The 18,038-nt window shown below is 47.6% G+C and overlaps 2 protein-coding genes across 2 annotated transcripts in view; one reads left to right on the top strand and one right to left on the bottom strand.

The window, feature by feature from the left end:
* Positions 1–6,533: 6,533 nt before the first annotated feature.
* Positions 6,534–13,622, bottom strand: LOC133114624 (tubulin epsilon and delta complex protein 2). Its single transcript, XM_061224164.1, has 9 exons — positions 13,320–13,622; positions 12,697–12,755; positions 11,817–12,402; positions 10,578–10,631; positions 10,245–10,323; positions 9,509–9,647; positions 9,002–9,100; positions 8,014–8,198; positions 6,534–7,146 (listed from the first exon to the last, which is right to left on the bottom strand). Exons 1-9 carry the CDS (start codon positions 13,421–13,423, stop codon positions 7,006–7,008), a joined length of 1,446 nt encoding a protein of 481 aa, XP_061080148.1. The 5' UTR covers positions 13,424–13,622; the 3' UTR covers positions 6,534–7,005.
* A 333-nt stretch (positions 13,623–13,955) lies between these two features.
* Positions 13,956–18,038, top strand: part of cfap70 (cilia and flagella associated protein 70) — a 17,847-nt gene continuing 13,764 nt past the window's right edge. The window contains exons 1-9 of the mRNA XM_061224165.1: positions 13,956–14,233; positions 14,602–14,785; positions 14,985–15,083; positions 15,237–15,319; positions 15,634–15,813; positions 16,285–16,467; positions 16,597–16,691; positions 16,811–16,907; positions 17,427–17,561. Coding sequence (XP_061080149.1) covers positions 14,156–14,233; positions 14,602–14,785; positions 14,985–15,083; positions 15,237–15,319; positions 15,634–15,813; positions 16,285–16,467; positions 16,597–16,691; positions 16,811–16,907; positions 17,427–17,561 — 1,134 coding nt within the window. The 5' untranslated portion in view covers positions 13,956–14,155. The remainder of the gene's footprint in view (positions 14,234–14,601; positions 14,786–14,984; positions 15,084–15,236; positions 15,320–15,633; positions 15,814–16,284; positions 16,468–16,596; positions 16,692–16,810; positions 16,908–17,426; positions 17,562–18,038) is intronic.

The raw sequence follows: 18,038 nt of genomic DNA, 5'->3' as shown, positions 1-18,038 counted from the left end.
GTGCGATACATAGCCCTACAATCATGTCATGTTCAGGCTCCTACGGGGTGCGAAGGGGAGACTGAGAATGCAGTGCTTTCAGCAGCAAATGAGTGGGAATATAGTTTTAGATGAATTGTAAGTGAAGCCAGCAAAGCCTCGGTAAAAGTTCAGCATTCGGTAGAGCCGAGACGCTTTCTGCACAGGTGTGTTTACAGTCTGCGGTCAGACGCCGGGGGACACGTGTGCGGTTTCCTCCCATTCGCACATCCTCAGCGAATCAAAATAGCATTCACGGATTGTTTAGTTCTCGTTTATGGAAAGGTGAAATAAAAGGAAAGCGTTGTGTTCAGGCAATGTAAAAAGATGCGCAGCACAGGGTGGAGCAGTAGCAGAGGAGGGGTTATGAGGGGATAAGTGGTTAAGTATCACTGAATAAAACTCCACGCACCGGCAAGGCGCTCTTCTCCTCTCACAGCTAAATAAAAATATTTCTTTCACCCGCCCACCTGCCTGTAAAGTGTTCTGCTGGTTAAGAGGCGGATATAAATTTCATAGTTTACAATTCTTCTTTTGCGTGGGCAGGAATCTTATTTTAAACTCGCCGTTACACAATCTGAAGCAGAAGACAGTTCCGCTTCATCCATCTCAGCCGTGTTGAATGGGCACCAGAAGTGAATCTATTTCTGTGTGATTTTCTCTATGGAAACCGGTGATGTAACACCGTTTAAACATTCTGATTCAGACACACACGTGCTTACACATACATACGTGCAATAATCCCCGCTGAAAAAAAAGAAAAAAAGCTGGTAGCTGGTTGACCAGTAAGACCAGCTTTACACTCAACATGGTTTGACCAGCTCAAGCTATGTTTTGAAACAGCTGGTAGCTGCTTGACCAGATAGACCAGCTCAAGCTATGTTTTGAAACAGCTGGTAGATGGTAGTTCAAACTGGTCATAGCTGGATTTTACTCCAGGGATGCATGCATACATTTTTTTTTTTATTCCTGGTGCAATTCCTTGGGAATGATGTCAGTGATGCGTGACTGGGGCGAGGGAGGGAACCTGGGAGGGGATCCGGCAAGCTGAGATAAGAAAACACACAAGTCTCGGTTAAGTGACAATTACAGCCAGTCAAAACAACGGAAACAGAGCGAGCACGTGCTGATGGACAAGGAGAAAGGAGAATGCGCGCGGTCTGAGGGGGAAAGGGGGGAGAGGACGAGAGAGGACAACTCGGAAAAAGAGAAGGAAGAGGGGGTGGCGGTAAGACGAACGGGTCGAAAAAAGAAAAGGAGGGGGGTGTCCAGAGTGAAGGAGCAGATGGATCCTGTGATGTGGTTGTTTCCATGGTTTCACGGTTGTTTTTTTCCCCATTTATTTTACCTTACCGGATCATTTCAGCAACGGGGGGGGGGGGAGGGACGGCATTCAAAACTCTTTCCGTTTTTCCAAGTAAGCCTGAGAGTGACATGAGAACGGAGATACCGCGTTAGCGGGAACTACCGCTGCTCACGCAGGGCCCGAGGGGGAAGGAAACGCAGTCATCGGGAGGACCATATCAGTGTCCTTATCACCCCGACGCACGCACAACCGCTGATGACCCTTTGCCCCCCGGTGCCTCACACTCTGCCCTACAGCCCTCAGTAAGTGTCATGGCAACAAGTAACACGCCCACCAACACGGCAGCAACACACCAAGATCACACTTTTTTTTTCCCGCGCCACCCCCACCTTTGGAGGACAACTTTAATTCAGTTAGTACATACACTGACTTTATTAGGTATTTATTAGACTTCTTTTGTAGACTCCTACTTCTGTATTCTATCCACTTTGAGCACAGTATAATGTGTTGTGTGCTCAGAGATGCTCTTCTGCATACCACTGTTGTAATGTGTAGTTATTTGCGTTACTGTCACCATCCTGTCTGGCCATTCTCCTCTGACATCTCTCATTAACAAGGCAGTTCAGTCTGCAGAACTAGAGACTAGTGTGCATGAAAATCCCTGGAGATCAGCAGTTTTTGAGATGCTCAAACCACCCTGTCTGCCACCAACAATCATTCCATGGTCAAAGTCATTTAGGTCACATTTTTTCCCCATTCTGATGGTTGATGTGAACATTAATTGAAGCTCCTGACCCGTATCTACATGATTGTATGCATTGCACTTCTGCCACACAATTGGCTGATTAGATAACCACATGAATAATAAAGGTATAATAAAGTAATATAAAATGTTCCTAATAAAGTGCTCGGTGAGTGTATGTTTGTGCATGAATCCTAATATTGCATCTACTAGCATCTGAACAAGTGCTGCACTTGTGCCAGCTTTCATTGTTGTTCATGGTGCACTCAGGCCCAGGTAATGACAACCAATTACTGTACAAATAACTATTTCCACTTGTATCAAAACCTTCACAGCTACCAGACTTTTTTTCCTCCAAGGGAGACTGCCTTTTATGCATGGATGGGTCCTATGGTGTGAGTTTGAATCTGGGACATGCCACTTGTCACCCAGGTAGGAAAGGATTTCAGAGAGCCGGGATGACAGCGTCCTGTGTGTAAACGTGTACACTGGGGTGTGTAAACGTGTCTACAGTGGTGTGTAAACGTGCACAGTGGTGTGTAAACGTGCACAGTGGTGTGTAAACGTGCACAGTGGTGTGTAAACGTGTCCACAGGGGTGTGTAAACGTGTCTACAGCAGAGTGTAAACGTGCACAGTGGTGTGTAAACGTGCACAGTGGTGTGTAAACGTGCACAGTGGTGTGTAAACGTGTACACTGGGGTGTGTAAACGTGTCTACAGTGGTGTGTAAACGTGCACAGTGGTGTGTAAACGTGCACAGTGGTGTGTAAACGTGCACAGTGGTGTGTAAACGTGTCCACAGGGGTGTGTAAACGTGTCTACAGCAGAGTGTAAACGTGCACAGTGGTGTGTAAACGTGCACAGTGGTGTGTAAACGTGTCCACAGGGGTGTGTAAACGTGTCCACAGCAGAGTGTAAACGTGCACAGTGGTGTGTAAACGTGCACAGTGGTGTGTAAACGTGTCCACAGGGGTGTGTAAACGTGTCCACAGCAGAGTGTAAACGTGCACAGTGGTGTGTAAACGTGTCTACTGCAGAGTGTAAACGTGTCCACAGGGGTGTGTAAACGTGCACAGTGGTGTGTAAACGTGTCCACAGGGGTGTGTAAACGTGTCTACAGCAGAGTGTAAACGTGCACAGTGGTGTGTAAACCTGTCCACAGCAGAGTGTAAACGTGTCCACAGCAGAGTGTAAACGTGCACAGTGGTGTGTAAACGTGTCTACTGCAGAGTGTAAACGTGTCCACAGGGGTGTGTAAACGTGCACAGTGGTGTGTAAACGTGTCCACAGGGGTGTGTAAACGTGTCCACAGCAGAGTGTAAACGTGTCTACAGTGGTGTGTAAAGAGGCAGCGGCTGCCACGTCACGCGTTTCCGAGGCGAGCACAAACTCGTTCGCTCTCCCAAAATCAATCACAGAGGCCCTGATGATGAAGGCGATTGGGCTCGGGAAAGAGGGGGAAGAAGGGGGGACAGAGCGGAGGAATCAGGAGAGGCGCAGCTCGAGCGAGCGAGGCCGCCGTAATCGAACCCGGACGAGGGGAGAGAGCGGCGCGTCAGATGCTCTCAGCGTTTCCCCGCCCGGTTCTCGCCCTCTGGCGCTTCAAAGCCAGCAGATGTCAGTCGGCCCACGTGCCACGTCTGTTGTTTGTCTCCGTCTCCTTTCTCCGTCTCCTACTTGTCCCCCCCCCCCCCCCCCCCGTCCTGGTTTGTAGTGGCCTGCGGGGAGGCGTTGGCTGGGACCGCCCCCCACCCCCCGGCGACTCGGTGGACGGTATGGGAGGGGGCAGGCTTGGCACGGAGAGGCTCAAGCTCACCCACGACACTCTGCATGAACCCACCGCCACCTGTCGCCTGGTCTGGAGCGGCTTCTGTCGGCTTGAATGCCCCCCCCATACACACACACACACACATACACACACACACACACGCAAATCCTTCATTCCACTTGTAGGCTGTTCGTCCCACACACTCTCCCTCTATCGCTCACTCCTCTCACATACTCTCTCTTCCCCCCTTCATCCCTCGTTTTCTCTCTCTTTGATGTGGATAAAGAGAATCTGAGATCAACTCCAAACGGAAAAGGGTAAGACCGAAGTAGCCGTTAAAGTTGAAAGTTTTTATATGTGTTTATTTATTCACAATATATAAATGGGATAGTGATCTCAATGAGACTTCCTGTGTCGATAAAGCAGTTGTAGTGATTCTAGTTGAAATCCACTGATGGCAGATGATTCGATTGGGCAAAGAAGATGTAGAGTGTTCAAAACACTTGCCGCACAGAAACTATTAAATTATTAAAATTCATTTTGATTTGAATCCAGGACATTGTCTAATAATCTCTTCCAATTAAACATGTCAGGGTGTCCTGACACAAGCATGAAAGAAAAACGTCTTAGGATGGGAACATAAAAACCATGAAATCACACAGAAAAATGTTCCCAGACCACTTAACATGCTTCAAAGCCAGCCCACTGTGCCGTGTCTATTGTACTCTGAAGAGTGAGGTATTTACAGGTGTCTTAACAATACAACTTGGCCAAAATGACAGTCATTAGCTTACAGCAGTAGTAGCAGCAATAGCCAGACACATTACATTACATTAAATTACATGGCATTTAGCAGACGCTCTTATCCAGAGCGACGTACAAAGAAGTGCAGATCAAACACAAGTATAAGTGCGAAGAGGACCTGAGAGGACAGTACAGTTCCGAGTCCGAGTGTAAACATACAGATAATCAGAACCCTTGAAGAGTACAATCAACTTCCAAACTAGCATACCACAGTTGGCAGCTAGAATACCCTGAGACACCCTGATGGGTTTTATCCCACATGGGGAAAAAATATATATATTTCAAATAAACGGCATTATATGTTCATCAAAATGTATATTTCTTATTTGTAAAATACATGAAGTGCCCATTTTTTATATTTAGCATATACTGTAAAATATATTTCATATAGGCCTAATGTTTTCTCCATGTAAAACTGTAGCGCATAATCAGGAGATTGGAGCCCAACCACTCAATAGTATGCTTTGAGCCTCCTGTGCTGAAATGCATTTCAACATTTTGTTCATTGCATTATGTGGCTTTTTAAAATAAAACACCTTGGCGTGCATCATTTATCACTCTCCTCCTTTGATTTCATGACTTAAATTATCCAAATATGACAGCATGTATTCTATAGTGTTCCTACTGATTATAAGCAAGTACAATATGCCATATTTGTGATGGGAAAACAAAGATGGTTTACGTTGTGCATTTAGTCGACGCAAACATATACAGATAGGCCACATAAACTCCTGCCTGTATGCACACGCAAAGTCTTTCTTACCAGCCATGAGTCAAAATATGACAGCTCGAATGTTCTCATGACACCTACGTACGCTAGGCTACATTTACTTAACGCCAAATAAAATCGAAGTCGTGTAGACCGTCGCCCGTACACAAAGCTCGCGCAACAACAATGCCTTGCGGGATAAATAATCCAACATTTATTGCAACGACGTAGTTGAAATGGAAAGCACGCACTTCTCAAGATGCGAGGAGGTTGTTTCGGAATGAAAAAGAACGTGACTTAACCGGAAGTGGTTTATTTAAAGGGCAGGCGTAGAGAGGTTAATTGGCAGCACACCATGCGTGAAAGCGTGGGAGTCCCGTCCCACCGCCAACGGCTGTTCTGGAAGAAGGCGCAGAGAACACGACACGCCACCCCCCCGCCTCGGAAAGCGCATTTGCCCGTGTGGAGACCTTGAATTGGCCAAATGAGTACTCTGATCGATGACGCATGCCCAAGGATTGGCATCATCAATATTCACAAGGTTCAGTTCAGAGCAGTGTGGCAAATGTGTGGTTTTAAAGCACTCCCAAGTACTACAGATACAACCGTAATTTCAATAAGCTTGTAATATAAATTACTTTCCAAACATCAAAATGCAGTACCTGCATCGTTTTAATTCCGTCCAGGCAAATGCGTCATTAAGCTGTGATGCGCTCGGGCACAGGCAAAGTAACACAATTATAACTTTATATGAATAACTAATTAAAAACAGTAAGAATGTTTCGACAGGGATTCATAACAACCTTGAATGAAAACATTAATTGTGTCTCTATGTAGGCTATTTGCCCAAACACTGCAATGCACTATGATACTCGATGACACATTGGACAATATCAAAAAAGGACATCTCAATCATGAAGTGGAATTGTAGGTGCTCAAGATGCGAGGAAAGCACCATCTGCTGGTGGAGATCAGTATTACAACAGCATAAAATGTAAAACAGCATAAAGCTGACGTGTTGAGAATACATTTGCCCCTTACCGTTGTTGTTAATCGCCACATACTGTATTTGGCATAAGCCTAAAAACTGGGTAAAATGAATTAAAAATGTCCAAAAAACATTCTTGCAGCACAAGCTATTCATGTGGCAAATTCCACTGGTTGAGTGAAAAATACATTTCTCACTTATCACTTGTAATTATTTTATTCCCTATGCACTTTGATTGAATGAAATCATAAACATGTTGTAAAATGACACACACAGTGATCTCCAAGAAAATCTGTTTCACATTAGTGGCGGACGTAGAAAAGTAAGAGCCGGGTAGAATGACTGGTTCAAATGAATCATTTTGCCGTCGCCAATGTTGGACACAAACAAAATGGACGACGAGAGGGGGGAATGAGGTCACAGTGCACCAGAAGGTCATCATTCCCCAAATACGCCAGTTTCTGATGTCATAATACGGGGAGCCAAATCAGACCAGCTGATTTAGGAAATGGTCATTAAACAGTCCACGCGCACAAGTAGATTTAAAAGAAACGATCGATTCAGAGACGGATTCTTTTGGTCCAACCCTCTCTCTGTTCTCATTGAGTTTGTGGGAAATTGGCACAGTTTGTAGTTCCTGTCCGAGTGCTTCCCGCTAGCGCGGCCTGGCTAATCGGGCTCCGGGTCCAGGACCACGGCGGGGAACTGCGCCCCCCCTTCCCCCAGCAGGGAGTACAGGGCCCGCAGCACGCCAGCTCCCCGGGCAGACTCAGCGGAGGTCAGGCAAGGGGTCAGGGCATCTCTCATGACCTGAAGGGGAGACAGCACATCCATACACATGAAATGGTAAATGGTAGGGGGAGGGTTCTCAGGTAGGAGGCAAACACGGACATGTAACATGTAAAACTTCTCTGCTTGAGCATCAGTGCAGTGGTAAGTGGGGAGAAACTTACATCTGCAACACTGGTTCTTCAGCAGTTTAATATCAGGACCCGAATTAGAAATCTTGCGCTTTCCCTAACCCATCAAACACATACTGGCATAGCCCAATGGCCCACAGACTCATTCCGGGACCCACCGCAAACACTCCTGTGACCCACTTTGGGTCTCAACCCACAGTTTAAGAAACTCCAATCTGTAAGATACAAGTAGGGTTCCTGTGCTCTAAATGTACAAATCAATTATGACATAAACGCAATCAAAGGAATCATTTTTACCAAAAGTAGGGTTCAGGTGTGTGACATGCTGCGACTGTTACCTGGTACAGGGGTGTGTATGAAACTTGTACCTGGTACAGGTATGTATGTGTGTGTGTGTGTGTATGTGTGTGTCTTGTGTGTCCATGTACCTGGTACAGGTGTACTTACACCTATAACCATTAAATCTGGACCTCAAATCCAAATCCCTGGTTTTTCTTTCTCCCAGGTAATTAGCTGAACAATTAGTGTGACTGATTGGCCAGACTGTCATCACACCTGACTCCCAGGTAAAGGGAGGGTGGAAAAGCAGCAGTTCTCTCACCTCGAGGACTGTGATTAGTTCAAGCCAGTGTAGCCACCATAAGACCAGTGCAGTTCTTGAGCAAGGTCCTTAACCCCACATTGCTACAGGGGGGGGGGGGATCGGCCTGGACTGTAAGTGGCTTTAGATAAGAGCAGGATAGCGGTGGTGTCTCACCTGGTGCAGGTGAATCTCCTGCTGCAGGTGTGCCACTCTCAGCCTCAGCCCCTCCAGCTCCCGCAGTTCGGCCGCGCTGGCGTACCCGAGCGGGCGGGGCAGGCCCGGGTCGCCCCACCGCCCCCGCCTCCGTCTCCGCACGGGACAGCAGTCTCCAGGCCCCCGTCCGTCCCACGCCTCGTCATCTGAGGGACACACGGGCTATTCTCAAGACAGGAAGCAGCTGGGAGCGCCCGCGGTTCAGCGTCAGCTCCGAAAGGGACGGGACGGCTTCCAGAAACTTCCAGGGAAACGCACGCCGCGAGCTGGACGTCCGCACCCCTTCCGTTTTCGTTTTCGGCACGTCGACAAATCGTCTGTGAGGGCAGCTATCAGCAGAGAGGTTGTGAGAACAGTCACTGCCCTCTCTCTCTCTCTCTCACTCTCTCTCTCTCTCTCTCTTTTCCCTCCACGCTGTGAGAGCGGTTTTCGAAAAACGACCCCGCCGCTTCCTTTCCAAAAATAACCCTCCCCTGAACGACGACGGAATCACGCACTGATCGCCCCACTCGGGTCCGGTGGTTCACACAGCGGCCCGCGTCCTGAAAACGCACACGTCCGCAGAGAAGCGCTCGCCGTGGGGAGAGGGAGTGGGGGTGCTGGGCCGAGAGCCCACGCCCTAGGGCTCATCCCAGCCCCCAGCGAGACCCCAGGGGGTGGCAACAGATGCGCTTAATCAGAGACCGGGAATTGCAGAATGATGCACCATGGGAAGTTTTGGCTCTTGTACAGCTCCTCCGCAAATGGCCTGACTGGGCAAACGCCAAACCCATGCGATCATCAACATCTGAAGCTCTGTCTCAGTTAAGAGAGACAGCGTGGTCGTACTCTAAGAAGGCTCATAGTTCTAGTCTGGTTTTTTGTTTTCACCTTAAAAATCTGCAGTGAGTTTAGCCCTTTAGTTGTTTTTCAGTAATATTCGGTGCATGGCGAAACATGGGCACGTTACCTCTCTTCAGCTTCTCCACCTTCCGCTGGAGGTCCAACACCATCTTTTCCAGGCCCTCCTGCATCAGCAAGGACTCGTACTCCAACTCCCAGCAGGCACCTGCAAACACACAGGGTGCATTACATCATCATCACAAGGCACCTTTTCACCTTGCGACTATGCCCATTCCATACAATTACACTCGTCATGCTGCAGTTGTGGACAGTGACAATTACACTGAAAACTGCACCACTGCTAAACTTCACCAAATATTTTTGTATGCCTTCTGCAAGTCACAGCAGATAAGTAGTGTCTTCTAAATGGGTAAATATGCACTCGCACGGGCACAATTTAAAACTTGATCTTCATTAAATTATTCAAAGGAGGAAGCAGGGATATAAATTAATTAAATATTGAAAACCCTTTAGATAATAAACTGTCTCTCTGTATCCCTGTATCTTCTCCTCCCCTCTCTCTCCCTCCCTCCCTCCCTCCCATTCTGCCCCAGTCTCCCTCCCCTCCACATACCTGTCCCTGGTCGCCTGGCCGTCCTGTGAGCCAGCACCTCCCCCTGGACACAGTGAGCGAGTGCTCGGCACAGCCGGCTCAGCCTCTCCACCTCTGCTCTCGTGTCTGCTGGGCTGCAGGCAGGTAACTTGCAGGGAAACTGCCCCACACACAGTGATGGTCCATCAAGGAAAACAGCCACCTCAGACACAAAATGGACTCCGGACAAAATACTACTGGCACAAAATGGCTTTATCTTTATCACAGGTTGGTGGTGGTGGTGGTGGTTCTGTTGAGTAATCCACCCCCACTGTAAAGCACACCAAGACCCTTGAATAATGCTGCACAGAGCACAACACAGACATAACACGAAATACATATATGGCTGGGCTCATGGACACAGATTAAGCTTAGTCCTGGACCAGCCTGACTTTTGTATGGTACAAAGAACAAAGTGTACTGCAGTGAAGGAAGAGGAGTACTAAAACAAGGCTCCTCAAAGGCTAGTTACTGAGAGGGGTGGGTCAAATACCGCAGTTTGTTTCCATGGTATTTCCTCACATAAGAATGGAACAGTGGGGTGGCAACCTACACATGCATTTGGAGATGAAAACATACAGCGTTTCACACTAAACCAGCTATATTTAACATCTTATGCAGCACTGCGTTGGAATGTGTACCGTTACGAGGAAACATTTGTTTAATCAGGCATTAAAGTTTTAAAATGGTTTAGAGATTTTTAAACTTGTTTGGATACAGTGCCGAGTAACCTCTCAGTGAACTGGGCCTTCTCTTCCACGGGCTTAGATGCCGCTGTCAGAACTTTGTCCCACAATCTGCAGATTCATAACAGGAAATTGAAAACAGTACAAATCTGGGTTTTCCTAGGAGGTCCTGAGTTAAGCTTTCGTAAGAAAATAAGACATTTGAAAAGCCAGGGTGGTTGCACTTCATCATTTCAAGGTTACAGAAGTTTATTAATTTTCAATTAATTAATTTTGTCACGCAGGCAGAGTCACCCACTCCGGCTGAAGTGGGGGAGTAGCACACATTCACTGACCTGTCTGGAACAGAAAACAAATTCACTGACCTCCCGTGCTTGGTCCTGTGTGCTCTCCAGACAGAAGGCGGCACAGATGGCTTCCTGTCACAAACACACAGGCATCAGAAAACCTGGACTTCAGAAGCGCAAAGAGCCCTGTTCTCCAGGGCTGAAGAACCAAGCTATCCTGCTTATGACACAGATCTTTAGCACCAGTGCTGTAAGACCACAGAGATAAAACTTAGCCCTGTTTTACCAGTCAGACATATATATCCCTGTGGGCATAGTGCAGAATAAGTCTTTGGGGTCATTGTTTGGGGAAAATCTATAAGCAATTACCACTGTGAACATACCTACAGTGCAGTCCATAAGTATTTGGACAGATACAATGTTTGCTTTTTGGTTCTGTGCTCCAGCACACTGGATTTGAAAACAATGAGGTTAAAGTAGAGACTGTCTGCTGTCATTTGTGGGTATTCACAACCATATCATGTGAACCATGTAGGAATTTCAGGCCTTTTTTGTACAGTGTTACTGTCCAAATACTTACGGGCTGCACTGTACACTCAGTGAGCACTTTATTAGGTAGACCTGTACACCAGCTTGTTAATGCAACTAAATGCATAAAAGCATGCAGACATGGTCAAATGTCAGAATGGGGAAGAAATGTGATCTCAGTGACCGTGGAATGATTGTTGGTGACAGACAGGTGGGTTGAGTATCTCAGAAACTGCTGATCTCCCGGCATTTGCAAGCACAACAGTCTCCACGAATAACACCCAGTGAACAGCAGTTCTGCGGGCAAAAAGGCGTTATTATTGAGAGAGGTCAAAGAAGAAGGGCCAGACTGGTCAAAGCTGACAGGAAGGTGACAGTAACACACATAACCACACATTACAACAGAAGCATGCAGAAGAGCATCTCTGAACACACAACACATCAAACCTAAACGGACAGGCTACAGCAGCAGAAGTCTAATAAATACCTAATAAAGTGCACAGTGAGTGTATATGTATTATTATATTACATGTTTATTTACCTGATGCTTTTATCCAAAGCGACTTACAGTTGATTAGACTAAGCAGGAGACAATGTGGGGTTAAGGGCCTTGCTCAAGGGCCCAACGGCTGTGTGGATCGTGGCTACACCGGGGATCGAACCACCGACCTTGCGGGTCCCAGTCATGTACCTTAACCGTACATCTGGAACACTGGGGATTTTAACCTGCTCTCTTTAAGCAATACGCCCAGCTCCCTGACAGTTACGCTCCACTGAACGGTGTCTTACCCATCTCCTTTTGTGGAGGAGAGACTTTCCACCTCACTGCTGTCTCCCACACCGGACCCCACCAAGCACCTCACTGCCGTCGGGTCCTCACTAGGACGCAGCCTGGTGTCTGAGGCGGTGCCCGAATCTCCAGCACAGAGGTCTCTCTGGGCGGCTCCCGGGTGGGCCCCTGCCGAAGAGGCCTGGGGGCGGCGGTGTTCACCTGCGGCAGGTGCTGGGGCAGACCTCCGCCCTGTGTCCGGGCGTCGAGGGCCCACCGCCCTCCCTGGGACAACCGCTCGATTTCGGGCAGATATTCGGGCCACACCGCCCGGACCCGGACCAGCGCGACGACCCGACTCGCCCCCCGCCTCTTTGGAAGGCCGCGGAGCTGAGGCAGACCTCCGGGAGGCTGACGGGTTCACACTGGGTTTGCTGGCGGGTTTGGAGACAGTCCGACCGGTTGAGCCTCCACCTTTAGCCTGGCCGCTTCCCACCGCAGCTCCGTCCCCACTTCCCGCAGTCCCCGATCTACAGCGAACCCGTAACGCTCTTTGTAGCACTCGTTCCAGCAGTTCCATTTCCTCTCTCTCCTCTGGCAGCACGCCTGGGTCACACACACAAACACACACACACACACACACACACACACACACACACACACACACACACTCTTATTATACGTCTTTGCAAACCACTTGGGAGGTTTCCAGACTAGAGATGTAAAAAGCAAAACACTGGGCTCCAAATGGAAACATTCAAAAAGCCAGCTGCTGCTGAAAAGCATTCATGTGAGTGATCTATGGAAAACAAAACGGTTTGCTGCCTTCACTGTGATCTCGGCCCCACAAGCTCATTTAAAAACTCATTAAATGAGTAATGAGTGACATGACGGGTTTACCTTCCTCATTATCTGTTGTTGGCACTTCCTCTTCGGGAGCATCCCTTGGTTGTGCTTTCCTATGAAACAGTATGTTGTGAATTGGTAAGAAACAAGTCTGATAAATATCTGATACACAGCCGACTGGATCTGTTTTAATCAATTTCGCTATTCGGAATGTAAATTACGTCCATATGCGTGTATCTGTTTGCTTGCAAGTAGGTCAATCACACACATAAGCAGACACATTTCACTGCTTTGATTGTCGGGGTAGCATTTAACGTCTCTTAATGAAAGCAGAATGTTAAATCTACATTACATTTCCGCAATAAATATTTTTTGAAGTTACTGTATTTTCTTGTGTTTTCAAAATAAGAATGTCTTCATGGACAGCATAGCAGACCACAACATTATGGCAATATTCGTTAAAGTTGTCATTCTCATTATTTTACACCGTCTGCAGGAGAAAACTGACAGACTTCAACTCACCTCTATCTATGGTAAACTAGACGGTTTATTTAATGGTTACGTCGGTGTTGGTTGTTCGTATAATTTCGTTTCTAGTAATGTGAAGATAAAACTAAAACCAGCGCAAAATTGCATACAATATATTTCGCAGTTTAACGTGTAATCACAGAACTCACATGGAAAACAGAATCTCTCTTAATTGATGGATGTTCTCGTTAATCTTGGCCTCCTCCACCTGGATTAACAGGAGTGCTTCGTCTACCACCTTCAGCAGTGACATGCTACTTAAAAACACAGCTCTGGAATCCAAGACATCACACTTTAATCCGAAACTATTATTCGAATGTCTGATCCAAACGGGACTGATTTATTAACACCTGCATGGCAACCAAATACTGTGTTGCTGCATAACGTTACTGTCAGAAAAACAAACTTCAGTTCAGTTTCTAATAGCCCGCTTCCACTTCCGGAAATGGGCAGTGTCGGGTCTTGCAAACGCGCTATTCTAAAATTACACGTATATAAATCTAGAATGTTTTATATCCCATTAATAACATGTATTTCCTCAATATATTATATAAACACACTTAAAGTCAGACTACTAACCATTCTGAGCGGATGCGGTTGAAAAAGTCAAGTTACAACTTTTTATCTTCTTAACTAGCTGACAGGACCTTAACTCGCAAGTTACAGTTTCAATACTTAAAAGTGTCATTGTCCTCTTGGAGTTGTCATTTATGTACATTCTGTATTGTATTATTTATTAGTTGACGTTTTACGTTATTTGGCGCTCCACGAAGTACAATCTGACTTTCTACAAAACTATATAATTCGCAAAAGCAAATGGAGAAGCTATATCTCGCTACGCAGTCCTGCTGCAACCATGGAAACGACAGGACGCTGAGCGAACCTGCCTTGCCGAAACCGGTGTTCCAGTAAACCATAAACCATAAACATAAATTTAGGCAACTATCAAAGTGATAAATTCTTCGGTGCTCAACTACTCATCGCAATGATGGAACAGTTTCAAGCAACAGTCGGAGACAAGACCGTGCCTGTGCAAATAACTGTTCTAAATGGAAACAACTTGGTGAGCATGTGTTAGCATTAACTGTCTAATGCTGGCGGTCAAATGTAACTAATCAATATCACCACACGTCAGAGTAGGTCTTACATGGACCTGATGTATTATGTAGCTGCCGATCAGACATCAGCAGTTTATATTATCCGTTAAACATTGCATTTTGAGACACTTAATTATGTTGTTTGACGACTGTGTGTGTGTGTGTGTGTGTGTGTGTGGGTGTGTGTGTGTGTATTGACAGTGAAAACAGACCTGTCTGTCTGGTTAGTGGGTACACGTGTGCATACTGTTTTATTTTATTTATTTCAGTTGTATTAGTATTGAAATAAATATTTGAATGCTAATGCGAATATCATATAAATGTTGTGTCACAGAAGGGAGGTAAGGGCAAGTCGTACCTCAGTGTGGTGAGGGCTGAGTTCAGCGGTTCAGTGCTGGGGGAATCACAGAAGATGGAGACCTTACCTGACCAGAGTGTGGAGTATAACTTCACCTGTGGCTTCAGTTGTGGAAGTGGAGCCAATAGCCTGGACGACCTGGCACACAAACCACTAATCTGTGAGTGCATACCGTGCTTTCACTTTGAGGTGTCTGCTCAACAGAACAAAAACAAAATTGAATTAATGAGTTGATGATTAGATTAGAGCGCTTAATTTGGGAATAACATTAGATAACGTGCTGGTGTGGAAGGGAGTGAGAGTGTGTGTGTGTGCACTGAAAACCTTAACCTTCACATGGCGTCTGTACTGATCTGCAGTGACAGTGATGGAGGTTCTGTCCAAAGAGAAGAAACAGAAGGAGGAGAAGTCTATAGTCCTGGGCCAGGCTACCCTGGACCTGCTGCCTCTCCTCCAGGGTAAGACCAATTCCCCCAACATCATATTAGTTAAACCCTTGAATTGCCTAATCTGAAAAAAAGCAGCGCAACAGAGTGGAGCTGTATGACAGACAAAGTTGTTGGTTGTCTGGGTTTAATGTGGCTTTGCCTCTGAATCCTGGCCTCCTGAAGGTGAGTGCAGCTCTACCTGTGTGGCTGTTCTGCACCTGACCCCCGATTCGCCTGGAGAGGCTGCCTCTGAGGCCAGCAGCCAGGTGAGTGCAGGCGGTGTGTGTGTGGTGCTTGTGTATGTGTACGCGCATGTGTGTATGGGTGCGTTAACGTGAATTTGTGTATGTGTTCACGTGTGTGTGCATGTCCGTGTATTCATGTGTGTGTCCTCAGTGTGTGTGCATGTCTGTGTATTCATGTATGTGTGCTGTTGTGAATATGTGCTTGATTTCCTGTGAGTGTGTGTGCGCACGTGTGTGCGTGAGTGTTCGTGAGTGCATGTGTTTTGTGACGGGCCGCAGCCATGCTAAGCCCTGCTGGAGATGCAGACATTTTCTCCTCTCGTCCTGCTGCGCAGCCCACCCTGGCCGTGACCATCTGTGTCCCTGAGCCTCTGCTGTCTGATGCCCACCTCAGCCAATCGAATCTACTCAGGGTTGCTGTGGAAACAGCATATTCCGTCCCAGAATCCTGGAATACCGGCACTGGGCCCCCTTTCAACTATGTTGCCGCTCTACAGGTGCCCCAGTCAACGGAGGTGAGAGAGAGAGAGAGAGAGAGTGAGAGAGAGGGAGTGGGAGAGAGAGGGAGTGAGGGAGAGAGAGAGGGAGTGAGAGAGAGGGAGTGGGAGAGAGAGGGAGTGAGGGAGAGAGAGAGGGAGTGGGAGAGAGAGAGGGAGAGAGTGAGTGAGGGAGTGGGAGAGAGAGAGAGGGAGTGAGTGAGAGAGTGGGAGAGAGAGGGAGTGGGAGAGAGAGAGAGAGTGGGAGAGAGAGGGAGTGGGAGAGAGAGAGGGAAAGGGAGTGGGAGAGAGAGAGAGAGAGAGAGAGAGAGGGAGGAGGGTCTTGTATTTTTGTTACCTAGTGTGGTGGAACCATCTGAGCCTGAGGATGACTCACCCAACAGCGAGAGCAGCAGATGCCCCTAGTGATCGGATCCCCGTGTGTCTCGTGTGCAGAAGCACAAGCTGCGCATTCTCTCTATTTTTTCTCTCTTTCACTCCCCCATGCAGAAGGAGCAGACGCTGTTGTTCTCCAACGGAGTGCTGAAAGCGGGCGGGGAGAGAGAGCCCCACTCCAGGCCCAAAAAGTGGCCCCTGGGGCCCCTGCAGGCCCCCGGAGCCCAGTTCGTGCCAGGAACCTCTATAGATATGCAGCCAATTGAGACAGAGGATGGAGACCTGACTGGTGTGGAGGTATAGTTTAGAAATGCTTAGTATGCTCACTACCCAGGACTGACTCAAAATTTCTACATGAATGATGAATGAGGATGTGTGTGTGTGTGTGTGTGTGTGTGTGTGTGTGTGTGTGTGTGTCTGTCCCAGGACAGGGAGTTCCGCGCGGAGGTGGAGACGGACAGGAAAAGGGTGAGCTGGGACACAGAACGGCGCTGTTTTTTGGATCCCGGGGCAGTGGCCAGGTGAGGCCTCCAGGGGGGGTAAAGGAGGTTTGTTCCTTTGTTGTTTTCAATACTAGAATCCCAATACATTTTAAACATTGCATCCCCCCCCGCCCCCCCGCCCCCCTACCCCTACCCAGTCTGACCCGGCAGATTGAGGCCTGTCGCCTGTGGCCAGTGGAGGTGATGAGGTCACCACAGGGCGGGGCCCCGAAAGCAGGGAAAGCTGGGAAGGCGGTGAGTCCTCCCGGGCATTTGAGGAGGGAGCCTGGTCTGTGTGTCTGTCTTTTCTCACGAGGGAGTCCAGGCCCCTTTCACCTTTTAGCGTTCGCCATTTGTTATCACTTCTTATTCTTTTCCTCGTGAAGGGGAACTTCCATTCTAAAAACAGAGATAGGAGACCTATTTAACTTAAGCCAGCTTCAGATCATGTGAATACACATTCATCTCTTTCTGTTGTCAGAAGAAATGCTAGTACTGTTGTTTTCACCTTTGTGTTTCACTTTTGTCCATACCACAGTCCATTTGCTGGTATAGATTCTTTATTACATGTACCTAGGTATGTTGTCTCTTTCGCCGGATGGACAGAAGGGCAGGAATCAAAAGTTGCTGTTGACATTTATCTGTGAATCCTATGCACCAAATAATGATCTCCCATAAATGGTGGTGATCTCAGTTGGTCTCTGAGCTCCTCTCCTGGTGTTGAGGGAGTGAGATGTCCTCTCACGTGTTTTTGTGATTTTGGCGGGGGGGCAGCAGGCAGAGGAGGAGCCTCTCTCATTCCACGGCGTGGCCTACGTGGACCTGGGCCCTCTGCTGTACCCCGGGGCCAAACGCATCCGTGGGGCCTACCCCCTGTGGCCCTTCTACGAGTCCGACCTGGAGGCCAAGGTGAGAGAGCGTGGCGTGGGATGGGGTTGGGGTTGGGGTTGGGGTTGGGTGGAAGGCTGCTGGGGGCTGTAGTTGTATACCTGTGGTTTCATACCTCCCCACTAGGTACTTTACTGGGGTAGGTCTGGATATGTTGCAGGCCTGGGTTCAGATAGTATTTCTTTTGGATTCAAATGCCTTTCTGCATTTGAACAAATTAATTGATCCTAAAAGTGTAAACCCTCCCCTTCTGCTGCCCCTGGCTGGCTCAAATGCACCACGCAAGGTCAATGGAACATAGAAAAGTATTTGAGTCCAAAACAAGTACTATTTGAACCCAGGCCTGATGTGCTGCCGTTTACTGGTGGAGATGGTAATATGGAAACAAGCCACTTCTGCCAAACAGGAGAGAGAAATGAAGTCACCATCACACTGTGAGAATAGGTAGCTACATTGTTGTTCTGTTACATTCTGTTACATTGTTGTCATGGTGATGTT

Source organism: Conger conger, chromosome 16 (genome assembly GCF_963514075.1).
Source record: "Conger conger chromosome 16, fConCon1.1, whole genome shotgun sequence".
NCBI lineage: Eukaryota > Metazoa > Chordata > Actinopteri > Anguilliformes > Congridae > Conger > Conger conger.
Note: the sequence above shows the minus strand (reverse complement) of the source record. Positions and strands in the feature narration are given on the sequence as shown.